Source organism: Odocoileus virginianus, chromosome 30, assembly GCF_023699985.2.
Source record: "Odocoileus virginianus isolate 20LAN1187 ecotype Illinois chromosome 30, Ovbor_1.2, whole genome shotgun sequence".
NCBI classification, from domain to species: domain Eukaryota; kingdom Metazoa; phylum Chordata; class Mammalia; order Artiodactyla; family Cervidae; genus Odocoileus; species Odocoileus virginianus.
The window spans coordinates 9,746,704-9,772,451 of NC_069703.1; the positions used below are offsets into that span (position 1 = coordinate 9,746,704).

Here is a 25,748-nt window from a genome sequence, read left to right on the forward strand (position 1 = left end):
ATTGGCAACAAATTTAACCTAAGTATTTTCCACTTTCTTTGTCTGTTATTTTTAATATGTATAATTCAGAGGCTGTGTAAATATTACTGACAAGACAGGTATATTGAATTTTTTTATTTTTCTGACACATCTGACATCCTGATGGTGATTGAGACTTTCTCCTGGTTTTTGTGGCTGTTTGCTTTTTCTATAGGTGCTTACAGGTTGTCTAAGGTTAGGGTGTGGTGACTGCCAGCTGACCTCCGCTGAGACCCTTTGCTGACCATTGCTACGGAGGGTGAAGGGCTCAGAGGAAGGGGCTTCTCAGGCTTCCCTTGTGTGTATTAGATATGAGTACTGAATGGTGTTTCATGAATGGTGAGCTGTTATTACTAAGGAAAGTAAAGAATGCCACAAAACAAATGCAAGATTCTCTTAAACTTGTCAGTAGGAACACCGTCTTGGAAATCTTGATTCAAGGAAGTTATAAGAAAAATATGATTCAGTATAAAATGTGTTTAATGTATACCTGACTTTTTAGTAACTTACTACATAATTAGAGTGAGCAAATGTATTTTTGGCTGATATATGGGTGACTTTATTTAGGCACATTTTTGTTATTTTCTTTAGAATGAAACTTAAAGCTGTAAAGTTTATAAAGTTCTCTATTATTGATTTTCAGTTTGGAGAAGAAATGAAAATTGGTTTTATCTCATTAACTGAATGTCGATTGAAGTTTCTGAGAATCAGAGCTGTTACATACTTCCTCTGAGGTTGCTAGACCTCATAGTAGCATCTGATGAAGATGCTAATGTGAGCCTGTTAATTTTTAAAATCCAGATTAAATGCATTTAGCTGGCTGTCAAAATTCCTATGAAGGAAAAAGATCCATTTTCAAACTTTTGTTTCAAGTGGCATAAAATTAGCTCAATAGCCAGTTGTTATTTAGTTACAAGCAGATGCATACATTTAAATGAATTCTGCAGTTTCACTCTCTTCCCAAAGGTGATAATGTGTTTTCCTCTACTTGTGAAATTGTTGTAATTTCACAGTCTTACTTAGATTTAATTGTGTTTATTAAGATTTGAGACAAATGATTCCAATTTTATTTTGTAGGATGCTGGCTTTGTTCTTTGTCTTTTAACTCCATTTGACAGTTGTTGGGAACATGGAATATGTATGAAACGGTTAAAAAAAAAGTAGTATGTTGTTAAATTCAACAGTTGAACCCAAAGAACTCAATATGGCAAATAAGCCTTTCTTAGAAGTACGTTAGTTCATTTGACATGTTATAAAATAGTCACATATTTCTCAATGTAATTACTAATCCGAAAAATACTTTTGTAAATATAGTTTATTATGTTCTGTGAGAATTTAGATCACTTTTTTATTCTCTATGTAGACTGTAATATCATCAGATTATAAAAACTTAGACTATAAAAGTGACAGAATGCTATAGGCTGACGACAGAGCAAACCACATCATGAATATTGAGGGACTCTGTTATAAATGCACTTGGTGACATTTATTATTAAAATATTTACTTGTCAGTGTAGAAACTAAAGGCATTGGTATATTGCTTTGAGTTATGGTAAAAATAGAACAGACCGCATAAGCCATGTACTGCTTGGTGGAGGAACTGCACCGCATGTCTGAAGGTTGTGTGTTTCTGTGTGATGAAGAGCAAGGAAAAAAGAAAAACAAAAATTACCTATTTGATGTGTTTGATCTTGATATTTTCTCTGTTCCTCTGTCAATCCTGTGATGAAGAGATTAAAGAGAAGCAACAAAGTAAAAGCAGAATAGGAATAAACAAGTCAAGTGGGACTCAGTCTGGGAGTCAGGGAACGCTAGCTATGGGAGGAAAAGAAATCAACATTTAACCTTTCATTGTGTACTAGGCTCTGTGCTAAGCATTAAGGCATGTTAGGGATGTCATCAAGGGCAGTAATATTCTACCTCCACCCACCACCCCACTCACTCCCAAAACACACCTGTGCGTGCACACACACAGCTTTACCTTGTTTGAGTATAAAAATAGGTCTGAGTCCTTGAAGAGATATCGATGATGTGAGATTGTGAAGTGCACGTGGCTCTTTTGATCATGTCTGTTATTCCAGGTCATGGATATTGAAAATTACCCAAAGCTCTTTTATTTCCTTTTGATCTTTGAGGTAGTTGTTGTTGTTGTTGATTTTTATAATACTTTGACCTTTACAAGTTAAATATGAAAAAAGATTGAACTGTGTTTTTAAAATAAACTTATGCATGATCTATTTTCTAGGCAAATTCTAGTTTCAGATGTTCCTTCCTGATACCCACTGGGGAAGGAGTAGTCAGGGGATAAATGTGGTTACCAAACTAAGCCTAGTCTTTAATTGGGAACACATCATCATTAGCAGTTGAGATGTAGTTATTAAAAAACAAAATGTGCATACCACGTTAATGGGTCTATTTTCATGTGTTTTCCTCAGTTCATTTTAGAAGGTAGGTATTTGCCTGAGAAATACACTCCAGTTTGACCTCTCAAAAACAGGTGCAAAACACATGAGATCATTGCCTTCTTGTGTGTGCATGCTAATTTGCTTCAGTTGTGTCCAACTCTTTGGGACTCTATGGATGGTAGCCCACCAGTCTCTACTGTCCATGGGATTCCCCAGGCAAGAATACTGGAGTGGGTTGCCATGCCCTCCTCCAGGAGATCTTCTCAACCCGGGAATCGAACCTGTGGCTTCTTCATTGCAGGCAGATTCTTTACTGCCCAGCCATGAGGGGAAGTCCTGGCCTTAGTATTACTGGCAATTAAAGAGAAAATCTTTTCCTGTTAGGTCAAACATGGAAAGCTGGTAAATGTTTACCTGAATTTGTAAAATAAAAGCTGAGTGCTTCAGTTTTGAGCTTAATGGCAGTTCAGGCTATTCTTTCACTCCCCTGGAGATTTACTCACATTTGTTTTTAAGCTACTTCTTGGGACACATTGAGAAGCTTCACACCGGACAAATCAAAGTTGCCTATTAGAAGAAATTAGGCAAGGGCATGTCTGGGGGCCACACTGCTAACCCTGCCCATCTCTCCATCCACATCCACCTTAGTTCAAACTTCCACTCCTTCAGAAACCAAATCAGCAGATTTTTCCCTTGCAAAAATGAGCATGAAAAGGAAAGAGAAGACACATGATCTCCATTTCTAGAACAGAAGCAATTTCCCCTGGTGTTGACTAGAAAATAAGGAATGTCTGCCCCATAATAACAAAACAGAGACAACAATAATAATGGTGAGAATGCATTGTGCGTCATATGGGTTTATATTGGTCATTTATACTTGTTCATTAATAAATAATTTTAGTGTTCTAAAAGCACATGAAAAATCTAGCTACCTTTCATTGCTATACTAGGTATCATTTTTTTTTTTTTTTCCTTCACTTCACTCATTTTAACAAATATATGTTGGGTGCCTATTATGTCTAACTCACTTTTCTAGGCTATGGAGTACAGCAAAGAGCAAAACTGAGAAAAATCATTGTCTTCTCTGAGCTTGCAATCTAGCAAAGTTTTCCTAGGGAGTTTTACAGGGAGATGGGCAATAAATAAGACAAATACAAAAAGACATAGCATTGAGGGGTGAGAAATGCGATGAAGAAAAATGACGGGAGTGTACGAGGTGTGGGAGTGGATTTCAGTTTAGATAGTGTGGCCGGTGAAAGCCTGCCATTTCAATAAAGATGTGAAGGACCGAGGAAAAGGACATGCAGGTATCTGGTGGAAGACTGTCTCCAGGAGAGAGAAGAGCAAATGTAAAGACACAGAGGGGGATAAAGAAGGGGGCAGAGCAGGATAGGATCCTGAGAACAAGGGAGAGATGAGGTCAGAGCCTTCACTGGGAGCCCGTTACCATGCAGGGCATTGGAAGGACTTGGGCTTCATTCCAGGTGAGGTGGAAAGGTTCTGATCAGAGGAGAGATGCAATCCACCTTATGTTTGAGCAAGGTCATGCTGGCTGCCATGTTGAAAATGGATGGAAAGGGAGCATGTGTCGAAACAAGGAGCCGGGTCAGGAAGCCCTTGCAGTAACCCATAGGAGAGGCTGTGATATCTGGGTCCAAAGAGGTGACAGTGAAGGTGGTGAGAAGTGGTCAAGCTCTGGGTATATTTTAACATTTATTGACAAATTGGATGTGTGTGAGGTGTATGGGATATAATGAGAAAGGGAAGGGAAGAGGGATTAAGGTTTACTCAGTCTTCATGTTCAGTTCAGTTCAGTTCAGTTCACTTAGTCGTGTCCGACTCTTTGCGACCTCATGAATTGCAGCATGCCAGGCCTCCCTGTCCATCACCAACTCCCAGAGTTTACTCAAACTCATGTCCTCATGTTAGGTTAGGCAATTGACCACATAAGGCTGCAGTTCAGGAAGAAGCTCTGTGTTGGAGATTTAAGTGTGAGATTTACCAGCATACTCTTATATCTTTGCTATGAGACAAATGTAATCACCATGCAAATTTAGGAGTAGCCTTTTTAATGTTTTTAGAGATGAGGAAAAGGAAGCTGAATGGAAGGGCTGGGGTATTGAGGATAAACCTGAGAAAAAGTGGTATCCTGGAAGGCAAGTGAAGAAAGTCATTTAAAAAGGAAGCAATAATCAACTGTGTCCTAGAATCAAACCAGAGACATGACTTTGAATTTGGCACTGTAGAGATTGTTTTTGATCTTGATAAGAGTGGTTTCAGTGGAAGAGAGGGGTGAGAGCTTGGCTGGAGTGGCCTCAGGAAGAGAATGGGAGGGTGGAGATTGGAGACTGCTCTGTGGACAACTTTCAAATTCTGCTTTAGATGGAAAGTGAGGAATAGGGTGGTATCTGTAGGGGTGAGTCCTGAAAAGGCTGTTTTGTTTTTTTGATGGAAAAGTTAATAGCATATTTGTAGACTGACCTTCTTGTGTGTATCTGGGGATTAGATGCCTAAATGCTGAGAGAGATCTGCAGGGATGGGAGTTTTGATTGGAAGTCAAGTCTGTTTGAACATATCATTCTGGACCATGGGGTGTTAGGGAAATGTCAGTGCTGGACTGGATGACATGAGAATACTGGCATCGCAGAAGGAGAGCAGACGGGGCCCCAGAAGATGGATCAAGCAGCAGAAGAGGACGGCTTCCTAATTAAATACTGCCTACTTGCATTTTGCATAAAGTGTAGATTACTGCAGTCTCTATGGTATTGGTGGAAAAATCTTCCACATGCCACAGAAATTTAGTCTAAATGGAATCTTTACAGAATTGTTTTTAATAAAAATATAAATCACCTTTTAATGTTCAAGTCATCTCTGTGGGAAAAGTCATTTTGAATGGGTTCAATGGTGGAGGAAGGCCTTTTTCATGAACTGGATAATTTGAAGGTCAGTCTGCCTTCTGTTGAGGACTAGAACAGTGGTGTACATTAATTAACGTATCTCTGTAACACTGTCACCAGGAACTGGGTCACCAGTAGTGTAGGTGTTCTGATGAATCAAGCAATCCAGCTAACAAAGACCTACAACATAGAGTTTAAATTGATTATCAAGGCGGAAGCAAGTCTAAAATGGGGTGTATTGTAGCTGTTGAGATGAAGACTGAATGGAGGGTCTCTTATCAGCCAGCACCTGTAGTGCCAGTGGCTTTGTCTGGATGCCACAGATTCAGGAATTGATTCTCTTCTTTCCAGGAGGAGAGACTTTATTTCACCCATTTATACAGAAATCCAGAGGAGGGTTTGCACAGATAATTCCTGTCAATCATGGGATTGGGAGACAGACTAAGCAATTAATAAATCAGAGAGTTGATGAGAGTTGGGGAGCCTCCAGGTCTCACTGTTATCATCTTTGAGAAAGCCATGTGTTGCCTGTATCTCTAAAGAGTCGAATACACATTCTTCAGGGCACAGCATCATCCTGGACAAACTGCAGATATTTCATAAGGCAGCCTCTCTTCTTACAGCTTTCATTTCAGAAAATGCTTACAGTGTGGTCTGAATTGGTGGAATGGCCCCTAGTGCAAATTACTGTTTGTCACTTTGGGAAACAAAATCTCTTCTCTACCCTGTGGTCCCACTAGGCAAACAGGTATAGAATTGTTACTATGTATGCTGTGACCTAGTGTGGATATAATAATAATATAGAAAACAGTGAAGAAGCTTAAGGAGAGATGGTTATGTAAGAGACATAGATAATGATTTATTTATGAGTTAACCAATTTGAAGCTTTTGGATTACATTACTGATTGGTATTCTGTGTCTCTTTTCCCCATCACTTTAGGTGCATAGGATACACTAAGACTTAAAGGTGTAGCAAGAAGAAAAACTTACGCAAAACTGTTTGTAGTACCAGTAAAATAAGCCACTTTGCCTTGTTGATTAATATATTAAAATGAATATTACAAGTATGAGATAGAATTCACCAACATGCAAAACTTGAAATCATGTCACCAAAATAGTGATGAAAATAGCACTTCTATCACAGCTTAAAAGTTGGTTTTATTTTTCTTTTCAGGATTTAAAGTGTTAAACTCTTCATTTTGGCCAGATGATTAGAAAGATATAGTTCTCCTGATTATTTTTATACTAGAATAATCTTTCATTATTAATCCATTTAAGTCTTATCTCAAATCGGTTCATCAGTGCTACCAATTAAAAATAGAAAATGTATGTGCTCAATTTCAAGAATTAAAAATAATGCCTTGGGAGTAGCATTTTTTTCCTGTGGTGAGAGGATTGTTGGGTTTTCCAATTAAAGAAGTCTCCATACTGGAAATGAGTAGTCAATTATGAAAATTATTTTTGAATAGCCAATTTGCATAGCCCTAATTGTATTCATTTCTTTTGAAAGACTGAACTTGAGTTTATGATGCTTTGATTGGTTAGCCCTGCACTGGTGTTATTAATACTATTGCCAACAAGGTTCCCTATGAATGGGGCTTTAAATGCCTTACCTGAAAAATGTTTGAATGATAAGCAGGTTTGTTTTATTTAATGAATGAAAATACCTAAAGATTTACTAGCAGTTTTCTAGATTTGCATTTTGTAGACTGCATTTTATTGGATTGACAGTAACTTCCCTGAGCCACCTACTGCACTCCCATTTGGACTTTTCCACATCAGCTTTGCACTTTTCCACTTGTCCAATGAGAGACATTGGACGTTTCTATCATGGTGCTGTTTGCTGGCCAAAAATGTAGATTCATTCGGGGCTGTCTTTGCCATTTATCTAGTAATGTTTGCACAATTACTTGATTATTGAATGTTGCCCATATTGTAAAACAAATGACTTGGAGACTGACAATTATTGGTTTTTATAGTAATGATGAGACACCTAGTTCTTATATGAAATAGATTTGAGATGAAGATTGGGATGATTAAAGCCCTGATGTTTAGTTTCATTGGACTTAAGCCAGTCAACATGGAGTTAGTCATGAAGGAAAAGACCAAAATTACAGGCATGAATACAAATGGGAAAACTACGTGCACAAGATAAGCACAGATTGTGTATAACATACACATGTATGTATGACTCTGTTTATTATGGTTGTGTCTAAAAGGACAGTTAACAGTTTCACCATGTCTGTAGCTCTTTGACACTGGAATGTTCTCTTCTACCGTGTAAGTCTGTTGTTCACATTCTGCATATTCAGCTTTCATGTTTGACAATATTCTTAAAACAAAGAGATACTAATGTCCTGTTAGGCACATTAGAAAAGAAAGTGAGGGGAGGAGTGGGCCATTTCATTCCTTCCAGAAGTTTAACCGGAACTGGATCTCTATTCCAGAAATATACAAACAAACTGTTAATTATTTCCTGACCGTGACCCCTTCAGACATGATATTGAATTAAGAGTTGTGATACAGTAACATTAAAGTTTTCAGTTTTAAGAGGTCTTTAAAAAAAAAAAAAAGGAAATAAAGATCACAACCAGCTAGATAGTGTCCATGTGATATGCGTGTCCTACGAAGTAATTAGTGTTACTGGATTTGTTTGTAGCTGATTGCTGTGTTTGACGAGCAAGAAGCACTCCACAAGATTGAGAGCCCCAGTGGAAACCCCGCAAGCCGGCAGAGCCCAGATGCTTTTGAGACGGAAGTGGCTGCCCAACTGGCTGCGTTCAAACCAGTCGGTGGGGAAATTGAAGTAACCCCTTCTGCTCTGAAATTAGGTAGGTGCATTTTTTAAGTCATCTGCTTTTCATCTGGTTGAAATACATCATCTTGCTGTCTATGAGTTGCTTCCACTTTATGACTGACCCTGTTAATGTTTGCCTTTAAATGTGGACTGTCTTTCTCTAAATTATTTTTTACATAGATCTTTACAGCTGCTGATGCTCAAGCAATGGATGCAGTTTCTTCTTGAATTGCAGGTGAATCTGAATTGCATATCCTTGAACTGACAGGGGAGGAGTTAGACTGTAAATGAGGAGCTTCATCAATAGCATATATGTGCTATGTGTACTGAGTCGCTCGGTCATGTCCGACTCTTTGTGACCCCATGGACTGTAGCCCCCCAGGCTCGTCCAAGGGATTCTCTGGGCATGAATACTGGAGTGGGTTGCCATTGCCCTCCTCCAGGGGATCTTTCCAACCCAGGGATCAAACCCAGGTCTCCTGCATTTCAGGCAGATCCTTTACCATCTGAGCCAACAGGGAAGCCCATAGCATGTGAGGACCACTTAAATGTGTTTAAAAGTCCCTGAGGAAAAAGTTGCTTGGAAAAAAACCTAAGCGTTATCAAGGATTCCAGGCTAGAGATAAAAGATCACTTTCTGTTTTAGCCACTTTCTTCTCCACCAACTGTGTATCTCAAGATTTGGGGAGAAACATTTTGAAGTTAGTTTTTTATTTCTGTCCTACTGATTTATTCCAGGCAAGTGATTCTGTTCAGAATGCTCATTTGTTACATTTGTTTTGAAGGTGTTGGTAGAAAGAGAAAATAAACATTCTTCTAAAATTTTAGTGAATTTCTGACTCCAAGATAAATAATGTCAATTGTGGTAATAACTCTTAAAGATAATTTTAGGTCAGTTTAAAGCATAAAGTTTTGAAAATCCACTAATATTGTGTTACTTAAAACCACTTTTTATTCGTATTGAATGTATGCATACATTTTGCGAACACTCCAAGCACCGGTTATAGGTTAATTCTAAAGCTAGAACAGAGGTTGTTTTTATGCAAAGCATATGCTTAAAATTGTAAAGACTGTACATAGTGTAATTTTTGCCATTTGAAACAAAATATATTGTAAAGTTTATTTTACATGCCAGGATACTAAGTATCTATATATTTTGTACTGATTTTCTGGAAAGCATCTATAGTACCCCTTTTAAAATAAACCAAGTGGAAATGAATGACCTGTCATCTTCATAATTTCCCTCTATCTTTTGGAAACCAAGCTAGCAGAGCAGTTTCTGCTGGACTGCAGACATTGAAGGGCTTAGTGGCATCTTCTTTTCATCTGGAGCTAGGTTTGTGGCTTCAGCAACCTCACAGCCCTATCGTTCATTTGCATAATGGATGCCTTTTTATCCATTATGCAAATAGTATGGGAGGAAAATTAGGCAATAAGGGAAGACGAAAGGAGAAAATTGCTCTTGCTTGTTTTTAATATTCTATTTATAAGCAAGCTCTGTGGTCTTCAAAAGTCTCAACCTCAGAGTACTGCCTGTGCCTGAGAATTTGTTTTTTCACCTTTCTCTTATGAGCTTTCTCAGGTTTAAAAAAAAGTTATTTTTCTTTAGCTTTTTCAGCTTCTTTTATTGAACCATCTGAGCAATACAATGTTCAATGTAGAAAGAAAAGCAAGTTGAAATTCCATATCTTTGAAAGTGGACTTTCTGCTTCTTCAATACTCATTTTGGATCAGACACAGAGAATAATATATATTCAGTGGTAATTTTATTCTAGGCACAGACCTCAAGGCAATGCACCAAGTATTCTAAACCCTGTACTCCTGTCAACTTATTCGAGCCTCAGGATACTCAGTTAGGTTCTATTATCTCCCTTATTTAAGAGATGAGGAAACAGGCATTGAGCAGTTATGTAACTCCTCCAAAGTCACATAGCTGTTAGGTGGCGAACTTAGGATTTGAACCCTTGCTGTTTCCAGGTCAGGAATAATTGTGCTGTGCTGTCTTTCATATGCTATTTGTAAAAGAATGTATTGATAATATACGCCAAATCCTGAAAATACTTAACCCCTTGGCGTCAAATCCCATCTCAATTAGTGTCATAGATGAAATGGTGAAATTGGCCAGCCTTTACTGCTGGGTGGTCAGTATTGCCTTCCAGCCATTCAGTCTGAAACGGTGGAGATGGCGCCTGTTTCTCCTTTTTTTTCTCATCATCTGCACTTTCTTTAGCCTTCATGTCCAGGAGCACTGAAGCAGGCCAGAGCTTTCACATCGATCTGCAGTAGGCTCGTGATACTGCAGAGGCCTCAGACTGACCTCTTTCTGTACCACACCTGCTTTCCCCAATCCCTGCCTCTCCAGAGTGGCCTTCCTAAATCACAAATCTGATTAGATAACTCCTCTGTTTAAACTACTTGCAGCAGCTTCCCACTGTGAGGAGGACCGTGTCCAAACTCGTTAGCGAGCTGATACAGATGGTCCCTTGGAATTAGATGGAGAAATCTGGGCAAGGATGAATGATGAAGAAATCATCCCTTGTCTACTCTCATGGTTCTCTCAGACCTGCACTTTACATTTCTAGAATTTTAAAAGCAAAGCAAAAAAAAAAAGATCATTGTGTTTCTCAGATAGAGAAATAAAAGACTGAAGCCAAGCCACCAGCTTTGGTATCTGCCCATTCTGTTTTCCCTTCCCTGTCTTCAGGGCAGGGTGTGGTTATGGCTTGGCACAGAGGGATGGGGGCTCTACTTGGGAGCAGATGCAGGGTCCATGAGGAACTCTTCTGAGGGGTGGTCTGCTTGTACTGCCAGGCCCACCCTGAGCCCTTGTTTAGAAGACGAATTGGGCAGGGGGGGAGGGCTCTAGGAGGAGGAGGAGTAGCAAGTGTGTTCTAAGTATTCATCATCATGGAAGGCAAATAAAATGCCAACCCCCAGCCCATCCTCTATGCTTCCCTACTCAGCTCTCAGAGGCTTCTGGAACTGGTTCTACTTCGCATGGGACTCCTTGGCCCAGGCCGGTACAGCAGACGTGGGGCTGATTCTCCTGAGTTTTCTCACTCTTGAGATCCATTGTTGACAATGGGGAATTTAACCATGATTTGTTCACATGCTTATTCTTACTTAAAGAGACACAGTTTAACAGATATTGGGAAACAATACGTTCTTCTCTTTATTGGTGATTGTTAATGCTGAAGCTGAAACTCCAGTACTTTGTCCACCTCATGTGAAGAGTTGACTCATTGGAAAAGACCCTGATGCTGGGAGGGATTGGGGGCAGGAGGAGAAGGGGACGACAAAGGATGAAATGGCTGGATGGCATCTCCGACTCGATGGACGTGAGTCTGAGTAAGCTCCGGGAATTGGTGATGGACAGGGAGGCCTGGTGTGCTGCGATTCAAGGGGTTGCAAAGAGTCGGACACAACTGAGCAACTGAACTGAACTGAATTACCAGTAGTGTAGGTTTTACTGATATTGAAATAAAAATGTACTCAACATGCAGTATAATTTTTATATCTTTTTCCAATACAAGTTCATCATCTACAGTATCCTACTAAAGATTCACAACCTTCCTCACATACATGCAGACAGTGGTTGGCCCTACCTTTTTTTTTCTTCATCTCCCAAGATGAAATAACTTATACAGAGAAAATGCAGAAAGTTTGTTTTCAGGGACTCAAGCTAACAGAAGCCACTTGTTGTTTTTAGTCACTGTCATGTCTGACTCTTTTGCAGCCCTGTGGACTGTAAACCACCAGGCTCCTCTGTCCATGGGATTTCATAGGCAGGAATACTGGAGTGGGTTGCCATTTCCTCCTCCAGGCTTCTTCCCAACCCAGGGATCAAATCCATGTCCCCTGTGTTTCCTACATTGGCAGATGGATTCTTTACCACTGAGTCACTTGGGAAACCCCAGAAATGGCTTGCCATTCACTGTTTGCTACTTTCTTTCAAACTTCTGTTTTGTAGTTAGAATTTCCTTTCCTTTGCCTCTTTTCAACTTGGTGAAATTGTATGCACCTTTAAACTCAATTTCAAACATGACCTTGTTTGTGAAACTTCATCCAAATCTTCAAGACAGTATGGTAAATGTGCCATAAATCTATTTCTTAATTATTCAATAAGGGATACAAAGATGAATAAATTTTCTACTGACAGAAAGGAATTCATAGTCATGCACCCTATGTAAGCTAATGGGGTACATATTAAAATTTTTTAGTTTGTAAGACAAATGTTAAATCAAGTGGGCTACCACATAATTCCAACTTCATTCATCTAAATTATTTCCTACCATTTATTTTCTAATGGATTTTCTAATGTAATGCTGAATGACTAAGTTTTGACTCAGCCCTACCTAGCAAATCTTTCTAGCACTTCAAGATTTTAATGTTTCTGAAGTTGACCAGTGCATTTTACTGTGTAGACTAATGATTGCTAACCTGAGAATCTATTTAATAAAAGGGACGGTCAAACAAACACCAGATAGAAAAGCAAAGAATCATATCCACAGGGTCGTTTAGACTTTAGAATCATCTAGTTTAGGAATTTTCCAGGTCTTATATGCAGAACCCTATGGTACTTAACACATTTTGGAATTTCAGCAGACATTTGATTCTAGTTAATAACATTTATTGGGCACCTAAGTTCTGGGTGCTATTCTAATTTATTCACATCCACTCTTTGAACACATATGATTGGTTATGCTAACAGGGCAGAAAGGGATGCAGAGGGCTGTTGAGTAGGCAATAGAGAATTTTAATATCATTTAGAAGTCTTACAGCAAAGAAACTTCCCTTCAATCAAAAGAATTGTTAGCACCTTTTAGAGCAACTTTGTGAAAAGCTGGTCTTCTAATAGACAATTCTATAGAATTTCATAATAACACTTTTCTATACAATTAGCATTATTTTACAAATGACCAAGTGAAAGCTTAGAGAGATTGGTGTGTGCTCTGATGTCAAATAACTAGTCGGTTAAAAGAGTAAAATTGGAACCATAATACATTTCTTGGCTTTCAGTTCCATGACATTTTTTTAGATTAGTTTTGTAGGTTTCAATTATCTGATTATTTTCATACTAAATGGAATACAATAACACCTTATGTTCTTTTTGAATTGTGATAGAGTATAAATTAATAAATAGATACTGTGAATAGCTGTAAATAAAAAGGCTAATAAGGAAATAAAGACTAGAAAATTCAGATGAAGAAAATTACTTGTAAAACCTTCTGTGTCAGAAATGAATTTTCTCCTGTTTCTTCACTCCGTGTGTGTTCTCACACATGTGCTTGCGTGTGTGTGTGTGTGTGTGTGTGTGTGTGTGTATTTGAGGGGGGAAAATTGCACTAAAACAAATATGATAATATTTGCAACACCTGGGTAATATTTCCCCATATTGTGGATACTTTTGTACTTTTTGACATTTCATGTATTTTCATGTAGAACCATCTGCAAATAAGACAAGTTATTGAGGACACTTAACTTGATGTTTGGAAGAGTGAGTTTTAGCCTTTCAGCTACTAATCCTTATGCTGACTTTATGATCAATGGTAACTGACCTTCTTCTGTTCCCCAAAAGACCTCATGAGGCCGTAGTCCAAGGTTGACCCAATTTTTGTCCCTTGAAAACCAATGATATGGAGTCAGTCCCAGACTACAGTATTCGATCTTTGTGTCCAGACAAGTCATTTATTGCATTTTTCCAAACCAAGAATAAACCAGGACACACTTGATATTCTATAGACGTGAATATTCTGAGCTGAGACCACACGGGTTACTTCTTTATGTGTCACTACTGGAGCTCCCTGGGCCATAGTTTTCTCATCTGTAAAATAGGCCTTTCTTTCTCTAATGAGCTATGACCGTCCCAGAAGAGTTTCATTAATTCCAAGCTGAATTTGAACCTGACTCCATGCCCCCGTCAATTTCTATCCTATGGCCTCCGTTAATTACAATTTTTATTTGGAAATTTTGGTAACATTTCTCAGTATTCTTGACTGAAATTTGTACTAAGCTTCCATGGGAAAATCTCTTTCATTGTAATTATTTTAGTAGTGCAATTTAAACAGTGTATCGGGATAAAAAGTACTTTAAACTTTGTTGTTGCCACTCTTGTGATCTACATCACCCAGATATAAAGCAACCTGATTAAAATTTGGAGTTGCAATGAATATTAGCTTTATTCTCCTCTTGTACGTCAAACTTTGAAGATGAGGTACTTTCTATTTGAAAGTGATTCTTGCATTTCAGACTTGAAAGCTGAAAGGTGCCTCAGATGCTTTATTCTTTCCGTGTGTATTTGTGCTCCAAAACCGAAATGAAAATTATGATTCTGTGTTTGTTATGATATAATTATTTTCAAAACCTTGAGTTCTCCTCTCTTTGCTTTCAGTAGTTCCCAGATAATATGTTATAGCTGTAGATTAGGCTGGAAATTGTGGCCATTTTCTATCCGATTTTGACCAATTTACTGCATAAGGGAACATATGGGATCGTTTGTATGATTTTTTTAAAGAAACCAAATCCTTTTATGGCACTGATCTTCAGGAAAAAAAAGGAGGAGGAAGTTTATTCCTTTAATTAGACTGCAGTGTGTAAGTAGCTGCTGTGTCCATAATGTGAGTTTAAGTGTTGGCATCTGATCCTAGACAAACACAGTCACACCACACACATAGCAAAATGAAAGCTCAGGGCTGGGCCATGCTTCTGCCGGAGCCTTTGAGTTCTGACTACAAAGCACCCAAGTCTGTGAGGGTTCCTTGTTACTGGAAGCTCTCTGCTGTAGGTGATGAAACCCTAAGTTGAAATGACTAGGGAACTGAGGTTATTTGCTTGGATGAATCCATAAGTCATCATTTGGTCATTGAGTTTCATCCTATTTGTTTCCTGTTGGGGCTGATTATTCAAAAGTTAACAGCTATAGAATAGCTTTCTTTTGTCTTCCCTGGGAGTTGGGTATTTTTTCTCATGTAGGCTTAGATGAATGATGTTGTAATTAGCTATGGTAACCTTGCCAGACTATCATCAATCAGTCATAGCCATGTAGTCTAGAAAGTGTGTGCATGCTTTTCTGCTATTACGGTAACTAAATCAGGACTAAGGAGGTCACAGTGTTCTAACCCATTTCTGGCACCATTATTTTGCTGCTGTTTTGGGTTTTATTATACTTTGTTTTCAGAGTAGGTGAAAAGTTGCTGGAGAAGGAGGTGGTACTGGGAAAGTCAGGTTAAACCTTGATTTTTTTTTTTTTTTTAAGTTTAATACTCTGGAAAGGGCCTGAGGTATTTGGTTAAATGAAAGAATTAAATCAGTATCTAAAGACAAGCAGCTGCTATCAAATATTAAAAGGTAATTGCTACACAGGAATAATTTCTGTTGTGTTAGTGAAGTACAAATGTGAATGAGAGTTGAAATATGAAGTTTTCAATATGCCTGGGATTGCATTCTGAGTAACAGCAGATGAATGGTCAACGTGAACACACTTCATAGATGAGCAATCAGTTCATAGCATTTTGCAAAAATAGCATATGAGTTTTACTTAAAGATATTCTATATTCTTATGAAAGTTTTAAGTGAGACATTATTTATTGAATTATTAAATGTTAAGCGAGGAAAAAAATTTAAAAATCATTATCCTAATAGAACTACTTTTATTTTTCTATTTTCTATCCAATTCATCTTTTAATTTTATCCTTTTTTTCAACTGCTCAGTTCTCCTTTTGTCTCTTTCCTTTAATTTTGTGTGCTATGTCTAATGGCTAAATTCAGTACCTAAATTGGTAGTAAGTTGGCTGTACTCTACTAAAAAAAAATACTGAAGGGAATTTGCATTTAGCCGTTTATCCCAAAAATGTAAGACAGTACCTAAAAACCAAGCTTTCCTTCTTGTTCTTTTCTGGCTGTATTTTCTACATTGATTATATGACCTCAAAAAACAAACAAACAAAAAACCCCATTGAGTTCACCATCTCCCCTTTGGCCTCTTGCTGATGCTGGGCCCACACTGAGACAGTCTGCAGATCCTCTCGTAAACAAACGGAATGAAAGGTCACCTTCCTACTGCTCGCTTGATATTAGACCCCTGGGTTTTCAAGCCTCTTTTGCAGATTGCTTTTAATAGTAAGCCCAGTGAAACTCTGTTTGCAGAGGCCTAGTCCCTGACTAGTGAAAATAATTTCAGCTATGCTGTCATACTCACCTTGTAGTTCCCTGGACCACTGATAAAGTAATTTTTGGTTTGGCCTTATAATAAAAGAAAGAAAATGTCCTCTTCCTCCTGCTTCCCAACACACAAACCCATAGTCTTTTTTTTCCTCCCTTCCCTAACCCTCGCTACAACTCCCATCTACCTTTCTCATAACCACTCTCAACTCTCTGTTATTCAGGTGCTCTGGGACAGTCAACAGGGCCAAGAAGAATAACCCTCATTCTCTCAATACAACTGTTCTGTTTTAGAGCCTAGTTGGGTTTCACATGTCTGTCACAGAATGCTTTCTAATTATTCATCTGTATTAAAAATTTCTGAACAGTGTGACTCAGATTTTTATAAATAGAAATCTTTGTGGCCATAAAATAGATTACATTTCTCATACATTTCTAATCACACTTAAGCAAATTATTTATAATAACCCTGCTGATTTTCTTTTGCAATTAGAAATTCAAGAATCTTGCTAACCATTTAAAACATGGTAAAGCTTTTTTTGCACTAACAATTTTAATGTATGGTTTAGACTTTGGGACTTTTTCTCTGTATGCGTGTATGTCTGTGTGTGTGCATGTGCTCACATGCACTTTTATTTTTCCTCATTCTGCCCAGATGGACAGGAGGGGGGTGGAAACCCACTAATTTAATTATTTACAGAAGATCCATCTTAAGGACAAGTCACTCAGAGTTGGACACGCTTTCATGACTGGCTCAGGGTTTTCTCATTTGCTTTATCTGATAAAGCCATGTGATGAATTACAACCCAATATACACACATTTGCTTATTTCCTTGCTCTATACCCATTCTGAAATTTTACTAAGATCTTGATTTGGCCCCATGAAAGTAGGAAATACTGAAACAGCTTGATCTGCTCATTCTCACATCCCAAGGTGATAAGGAAAGGTAACAGCCTTTGCTTAGCAATTGCCTTAAGAAAAGCTATCTCTCTTGTGTTTACCCTTTTTTTAATGTTTACTAGATAAAATAAGACAGCCTCCCAGATATCACCACCACACCCTGTCAACTTATCATTGAAACCCTGCATCCATCATGTGGTACACACAAAATGGTACTCATTTTGTTTGTTCATAAGCTTAATGAGAAAATCTTGATAGCTATCAGAAAATACAGGTGACCTTTTAAAAATATCAGAAAAGTTCTTATTGCTTTTCTGTAGAAATAAAAGACTTTTCATTAAATTCCTCAAACTCCTTTACAGATGGAAGAAATTTGGGGCTTTGTATTTTTTTTTTTCTGTGTGCAAAATTAAAGTACAGGAAATTATGTGGTACATCTTGCTTATTTTCTTTTTGTTTATATGGAAGACTTGACTATGATTACTTAATGTATGTGTATAGAATATGCCATGATTAAGGAAAATAAGTGAGAGTAGGTTTTTGCCTTACCACAACCTATTTAAAACCATAGCACTTGTATTTAATGTTTTAAGATAACATTGATTAAAGAAGCCATTACTTCAATGTCATATTTCTTGATACTGTTGACAAAAATTGTGTTTCCATATTCTTTTGCGCTATTTGTTCTGAAAAATGGTGTGGATAACAGCAAGCTGAATGGCTTTGTGTCATCTGGTTCTGCATAATTGTAATGATCAATTAAACTCTCCTTATGTTTTTAAAACAAATAGACTTTCTGCCCCAGAGATCTGAAAGCATGAGGCAAAGTTCTTATTTTAGTCACAGTTCAGGAATAATGTCCTTTGACCTTGTGACTTTAGTTTGGTATTACAGTTAACTGCCCTTATGGCAGAGAGTTCAGCATTTGCACAACTGACATCTGCTCTTTTTAGATGACCGTACTTAAGAGGATAGCAATGGAAATCAGGCTGTCTGATGCCAGTGCTCTAGAAGATGGTGGTGTGCCTGTCACTGACTTCAGTTAATCAAGAATGATTTATTCCTGGCCTAAAAGATGAAATGTATTATTAGGCTAGGCTACCAGAATAATATAAAGTAGGACAAGTCATGAACTCATTCTCAAGTAGCTTACAATCTTGACTTAGAAGAAAAAGACTTAAGCTGACTTAAGATATTTTACTAAGTGAGTCTCTTACCTTGGTTCAGTTCAATTCAGTAGCTCAGTCGTATCTGACTTTTTGTGACCACATGGACTGCAGCATGCCAGGCTTCCCTGTTGACCACCAACTCCCTGGAGCTTGTTCAAACTCATGTCCATTGAGTCGCTGATGCCATCCAACCATCTCATCCCTTGTCATCCGCTTCTCCTCTTGCCTTCAATCTTTCCCAGCATCAGGGTCTTTTCCAGTGAGTCAGTTCTTCACATCAGGTGGCCAGAGTATTGGAATTTCAGCTTCAACATCAGTCCTTCTAATGAACACCCAGGACTGATCTCCTTTAGGATGGACTGGTTGGATCTCCTTGCAGTCAAAGGGACTCTCAAGAGTCATCTCCAACACCACAGTTCAAAAGCATCAGTTCTTCAGCACTCAGCTTTCACATCCATACATGACTACTGGAAAAACCATAGCTTTGACTAGACAGGCCTTTGTTGGCAAAGTAACATTTTCGTTTTTTAATATGCTGTCTAGGTTGGTCATAGCTTTTTTTCCAAGGAGCAAGCATCTTTTAATTTCATGGCTGCAGTTACCATCTGCAGTGATTTTGGAGCTCCCCAAAATAAAGTCTGTCACTGTTTTCATTGTTTCCCCATCTATTTGCCATGAAGTGATGGGACCAGATGCCATGATCTTAGTTTTCTGAATGTTGAGCTTTAAGCCAACTTTTTCACTCTCCTCTCACTTTCATCAAGAGGCTTTTTAGTTCTTTTCTTCCTGCCATAGGGCGGTGTCATCTGCATATCTGAGGTTATTGATTTCTCCCAGCAGTCTTAATTCCAGCTTGGTTAGGTTTCCATTTTTATAATTTACAACAGTTATAGTAACACAGGACATGCAATTATAAAACCATACAGTTGAGAAAATACATACAGTATAAGTAAATTTAGATGTGCACAAAAGCTTCTGTGTATGCCATTAGTCATGTGGGATATCTCCTTATAGCTTGGTTAATTGTCTTTTATTTGAGTCTTTGGTTGGTAGTTTCATGGAAATACTGTGACTTCAAGTTTGTAGTCTATATTGTGACTGTTTTTATTGACTCTATTTTGGGCAGTGTTAGCTTTATCTCCTACTAAATACCCAGAGATATTTCAGCTCCCTCATCTTTTCACTACCACCAAACATGTCCTGAGCTGCTCAAGTGAGGTCTCTGAGGTCTCATTAATGGGTCAATGGATAAATATTTATTTATCTGCCCATTCATCTATCCTTCTCGCCAAAGACTCTCTAGTCAAATATACTCATTTAATTCTAGATAGTGACATTGGAGACCAAACTTCTTCCCTGGCAAGTTGAGCTAATTCACCGTCAGAAGAATTAGATATGCTGGAGCCAGGAAGGAGAGTTCATAGATCCACTCTTTCTTTTTCACTGATGACCACATAAATTACTGATTAGATCCCAACAGTAATCTTTTCTTCTCCCAATCTATAGGCTATTCCTCAGCCTCATTTATGTACATGATGCAGAAAGTTTAAGGAAGTTCTGTTTTCAGTCTGTTTATTCTCTGACTCAGAATACCGTCCTCCAGGTGAGTGCTCAAATTGTCTAAACATGAGTCCTTCTACATTGTGGATTGTACTGAGAAGAAGCAATTTGACCATGTTGGAAGATTTCATTAAAGAAGTTTATAGAATGAGTTTTGTGTTGTTCTTTTTTTTTTTCCCCCTTTTCAGACCTCTTTTAAAACTGACTCAAAAATTTTCTTTAAAAGACCTTCCTTGACTGCTATCTTAATGGTCTGTTTTAAAAGATATTATTTTAGCATTTGTTTGGTAGCTGTCATAAGTTGTATTTAATAATCTGTCTTTATAATGTGAAAAGTTATGTGAGGCTAAGCAAAATTCTTGTCTATAATTCATATCTTCTTAAAAATATTTGTTTTCTCAGTATTAAAAATGTAACCTAATAAATTTGATTTAATATCTTAATTAAGCAAGTACGCAATGCATTATTTCCAGAAAAAAAAGAAAAAACAAGGAATGGAAAATGGAAAAGGATATAGACTATATGTTGTTGTTTAGTCAGTTGTGTCCGACTCTTTTGTGATCCCATGGACTGTAGCCCGCCAGGCTCCTCTGTCCAAGAGATTTCCCAGGCAAGAATACTGGAGTAGGTTGCCATTTCCTTCTCCAAAATGGAGTGGGTTGCCATGCCGTCCTCCAGGGGATCGTCCCAACACAGGGACTGAATGTGCATCTGCTGTGGCTTCTGCATTGCAGGCCGATTCTTTACTAGTGAGCCACTGGGGAAGCCCTTTATAACGTACAGTGTAGAAATTAAGAGTAGAAGTCATGGGGCAAGACTGCATGAGTCAGATATACCTCTGCCCTTTGCAAGCTGGGTGACCATAGGCAATTTAACATCACCATGCCTCAGTCTTCTCATCTGTAAAATGGATCATATTAGCAGTGCCAAATGGAGTTGTTGTGAGCATCAAAAGCACTCATATGTATGCAAAAATAAAACACTTAGAGTAGTGCCTGTTATATAAGAGGGAAATACTAGTCACTATTAATGTTTTTATCATTATATTTATTATTGATCATTTGGAACAAAATCTCCTTGTGCTTATGTAATTGATATTTTGATCTGGCCCTTTGTTCTCCCTTTTTCTCATATTTAATTTTCAACCTGTAACTCTATATTCTCTCTTTTTTTAATAAACGTAGATTCTGGTCATCTTATGCCTTTCTCTAAGCCACAAAATTAAATGAGTTTTTCCTCTCTTCAGGCTCACAAGATAAATGGTAAAAAGGTCTGTTGCAGCCAAAACAATACCCAGGGATTTAATCAGAATAATATAATTGCTGCAAAGTTTTCAAATAACACCTTTGTGCTTATTTTTAGAGATTTGTAGCAGGGTAATTGCTTTGATTCTTTTTTATCCTTACTGAACTCAAGTACTTACTTTCATATTCTCACCCCGATGCAGCATATTGTTCATAAGGATTTTCTTTTAGAATTGGTAAGTGCATGCTCTTCACGTTTGACTATACTATTATACAAGGGAATAAGAATACATTTTTGATGCTGTTACCCTCATCGAACTGGCCTAGAGTACTGTATGTGTTGGGATGCCAGCAGGAAACAGATTAAATGCTCAAAGGTGTAATTGAGAGAATTTAATAATGGGATTATTTGTGAAAGGGAGGCCCTCAAATTCTGAAAAAAAACTGAGAGCTCTTATCAGCCCAGGCCTGAAAAAAAGAGACAATTTACCAATCTGATAAGAACCACTGATGTGCGAAAGAGGTATTAGAGGATCAGAACCTATGCCCTCAGCTTGTCCAGCCACCACTTTCAAGGGTGGAACTGGCAGAGAGGGGAATAAACGTCCTCAGATCCCCCTCTTCCTACCCTTTTCTGCTGGTCCTTCCTCATGGGCAAACCCTACAGGTAGCCAGAGGGCAACTGGGCTGCGTGATGCACTGAGTTGCCGAGTAGAAGTCAACCTCCTGGGGCCAGAACAGGGCTAAGGAGACCAGGGAGTGGCTCCAGACAGCAGCATGAGCATCACCCGACACAAACACTTAATCTGTGTATATCTGAGCTGACTTTTTCCTGAAGAAGAACAAAAGAGAACCAAAAAAAAAAAAAAGGAAATCAAAAAAGAAGACAAAGGATGAGATGGTTGGATAGCATCACCGACTCAATGGACATGAGTTTCAGCAAGCTCAGGGGAGCTGGTGATGGACAGGGAAGCCTAGCATGCTGCAGTCCATTGGGGTCTCAAAGAGTCAGACACGACTTAGCGCCTGAACTGAATTGAGCTAACTTTTTGTAAGATGCTGGGGGAGGGGGGGGGGTGCATGAATAATGCTAGAAAATTAAGGAAAAGTTGATTATATATTTGGCATGGAACTTAGCTACTGGAATATAGAAATCATTAAAATCTACTGTTTTTCATCAAGGTGTTCACAATTCAGTGCCTTAATTCTCATCATTTTCTTTTGAACTGAGACATAGCATGGTGATATTTCTGTCTACAACACACAGAAATGCAGTGTCTCCCTCTATGTAAGATTGCCGTTGTGCTGACTATAATTCCACTACCTTTGGAACTCAATTAGTAATGCACATCATCTTTCAGTTTACAAAAAAGAGTGGATTGAATATATTAACACTTTTTTCATGTCTCTTCCTTTCTAAACTTTCGTACAAATGACAGCTGAGGTAAAAATAAAGGTGGGGAGCGTAGCTTAACAAAAACACTAGAAATGGAAAGAGGGAAATGGAAAATGAAAAGAATCAGATGAACAGATGACTTGCACTTCAGGCTACCCTAGAGGAAAGCCTTCCTTCTTTTGGCTTTGAGAAAATACCTGGGGTAGAGGTGGATAACCTGCCTGCCTGCTTCTTATGCATGTTTTCTACAGTTATACCTGTCAGCAAACATGCTTTATCACATCACATGCCTAATTCAGAGGAGAACTTCGTTCAGGAAAGGCCCACGTATTGTCAAGAAAAAGTGAAGCTGCTTGTTCTTAAGCAGTTGTATTGAGAAATATGAATAGACAGCCACCACTGACCAGACATTTAAGGGAACAACAGCTGTAAAGATGACACTCGGGTAGAATTGACAAGACATCCTTGGAGAAGAATAAAAAAATGAGAGGATATCAAGATTACCAGATATCAAGATTTATAAAGTTATAGTAATTGACTCAGTGTGGTTTGGCACAAAGACAGATGAATGGCATAGAATAAAATTTCCAGCAACAGACCCTCACAGATACAGCCATTTGCTTTATATCTGATTTGACACTGGTCTGCAGTAGGGAAGGGATGGTGCCAAATCATCAGCTATATAGAAAACATTAATCCCAGCCTCACACTTTATAAAAATTCAGTGCTAGACAGGTCGTAGATTGAAATATTAAGGAACAGGAAAATAAAAATATGAACTATGGAAGACAGCATGGGGAAAATAGGACTATGTGCATTGCTTTGGAATTAGGCTTATTTGTGGAATAGGACATAAATGCCAGCCATAAGAATAAATTTGATGAATTGGATTATGTTAAAGAACTTCTGTTAGTGAAATGATACCATTACAAGAGTGAAAAAGAAAAGCTGTAGACTCTGATAAGACATTTGTAAGACATAATATCTAACAAAAGGCCATGCCCAGAGTATATGAAGAACTCGCCAAAATGATAGAACAGACAACTCAATAGAAAAATGGCAAAGAACTCTAATAGGCACTTCATAAAATAAATAGCTAGTGAATATACAAAAAGGATGTTCAACTTCATTAATCTTCACAGAAAAGCACATTAAGACCACATTGCAAATTTGACATCAAAATAAATTGTATAGTATTGGCTTACAATCCAAAACATAAAATAAATATACATAAGTCTATTGTAGTAGAAATAGATGATTGAATAACTAAAGGTGGTAGAGGTGGGAAGTTAGGAATCTTTTTTACAGAAGAGTTCTATAAATAATATATGTAGATAACTGCCCTTTGTGCATGGGCTGGGCTTGGTGACTCACTTCCAAAGATCGAATATGGAAAAAAAATTAATAAGTGTACAGTGAAATCTGGCCAACACTACCTGAATCAACTGATCAAGATTACCATCACCAGGGAGAAATCAACTGAGGTCAAATTTCCTAATTTGATATGATGGAAGCATTTCACTGTCTTGCTACTCTTCCCGAAAATCCATAACTCCAGCCTGATTTTGAGAAACACATTAGACAAACCTAAATTGGGGGCTTTCTACAAAATGCCTGACCAGTTCCTTTCACAACTGCCAAAGTCATGAACAACAAAAGGAAAATTGAGAAACTTTCCCAGACCAGAGGAAACTTGACTAGAAAAAAAATGTGGTATCCTGAATTGACCCTGAAACAACAACAACAAAAATAGTTGGAAAACTGGTGAAATTGAAATGAAGTCCTAACTTAGTTAATAGTCATGCACCAATGCTAAGTTATTAGTTTTGACATAGGTATCATAGCTATGAAAAGTGTTAACATAGAAACTGGATATTCTCTCTACAGTCTTCACAGCTTTTTATAAGTTGAAAATCCAAAATAAAAGCATGGTTTTGATAAATATCTTTAATGGAAGAACACTGTAAGTTACCAGAAATTACTAAAGTGAAAAAGATGATATCAAATGTTAGTGAGGCTGTGGAGTAACTAAAACTTTCAGACACTACTAACTTGAAGTTAAATTGGTTCAACATTTTGGAAAACTGTTTAGTAGTGTCTGCTAAAGTTGAACCTCTACTCTGTGATTCTATTGTAAACTAGGTAATTCTCAACAGAAAAGAGCATGTATTTTCAGCAAAAGATATCACAGCATTCCTAACCTAATAGTCGCCAAGTGAAAACAACTCACATGATAAAATGGTAAATAAACCCTGGTGTATTCATGCAATGGAGTGTATTATAGCAATGAGGTTGATGTAACTGTTACAACAACAAAAATGACAAAACACCATAGAAGAAACACACAAAAAGAATGTGTAGGCTTGTTGATCTCCTTATCTTCCACTGGTGGGGTAGTGAGAGATACAAGCTAAAGTTGATGGGGCAGACAAGTATAGATATTGAAAATAAAAATGGCTGCTGAAAATTAATTCAACAAATATTTATTGAACACTTAACAAATTCCAGGCTGATCACTTTTTAGCGTATACAGATGTTGAACACCTGGAACTTGTAAACACACACATGCATACATATATTATAAAACATTTTAAATGGAGGGGTGGGCATTAGGATACAAATAGTAAGCAAGATGGAGAAGGACATGGCAACCCACTGCAGTATTCTTGCCTAGGGAATCCTGTGGACAGAGGAGCCTGGTGGGCTGCCGTCCATGGGGTCGCACAGAGTCGGACCTGACTGTAGCGACTTAGCATGCATGCATGCATTGGAGAAGGAAATGGCAACCCACTACAGTATTCTTGCCTGGAGAATCCCAGGGATGGAGGAGCCAGGTGGGCTGCCATCTGTGGAGTCTCACAGAGTCGGACATGACTGAAGTGACTTAGCAGCAGCAGCAGTGAGCAAAGAAGATCTCCTTGGACAGCAGAGATCAAAGCAGTCAATCTATAAAGGAAATCAACCCTGAATACTCATTGGAATGACTGATGCTGAGGCCAAAGCACCAATACTTTGGCCACCTGTTGCGAACAGCCGACTCATTGAAAAAGACCCTGATGCTGGGAAGGACTGAAGGCATAAGGAGAAGAGGGCAATATAGGATGAGATGGTTGGATGGCATCACCAGTGAAATCTACATGAACTTGGGCAAGCTCTGGGAGATGGTGAGGGACAGGGAGGCCTAGCATGAGGCAGTCCATG

General features: G+C 38.2%; 1 protein-coding gene across 2 annotated transcripts in view; it reads left to right on the forward strand.

Moving 5' to 3' along the window:
• The window catches only part of PARD3B (par-3 family cell polarity regulator beta), a 1,140,410-nt gene that overhangs the window by 478,535 nt on the left and 636,127 nt on the right, over positions 1-25,748 (forward strand). For both annotated transcript variants that reach the window (XM_070458512.1, XM_070458513.1), the window contains exon 3: positions 7,980-8,151. In XM_070458512.1, coding sequence (XP_070314613.1) covers positions 7,980-8,151 — 172 coding nt within the window. The remainder of the gene's footprint in view (positions 1-7,979; positions 8,152-25,748) is intronic.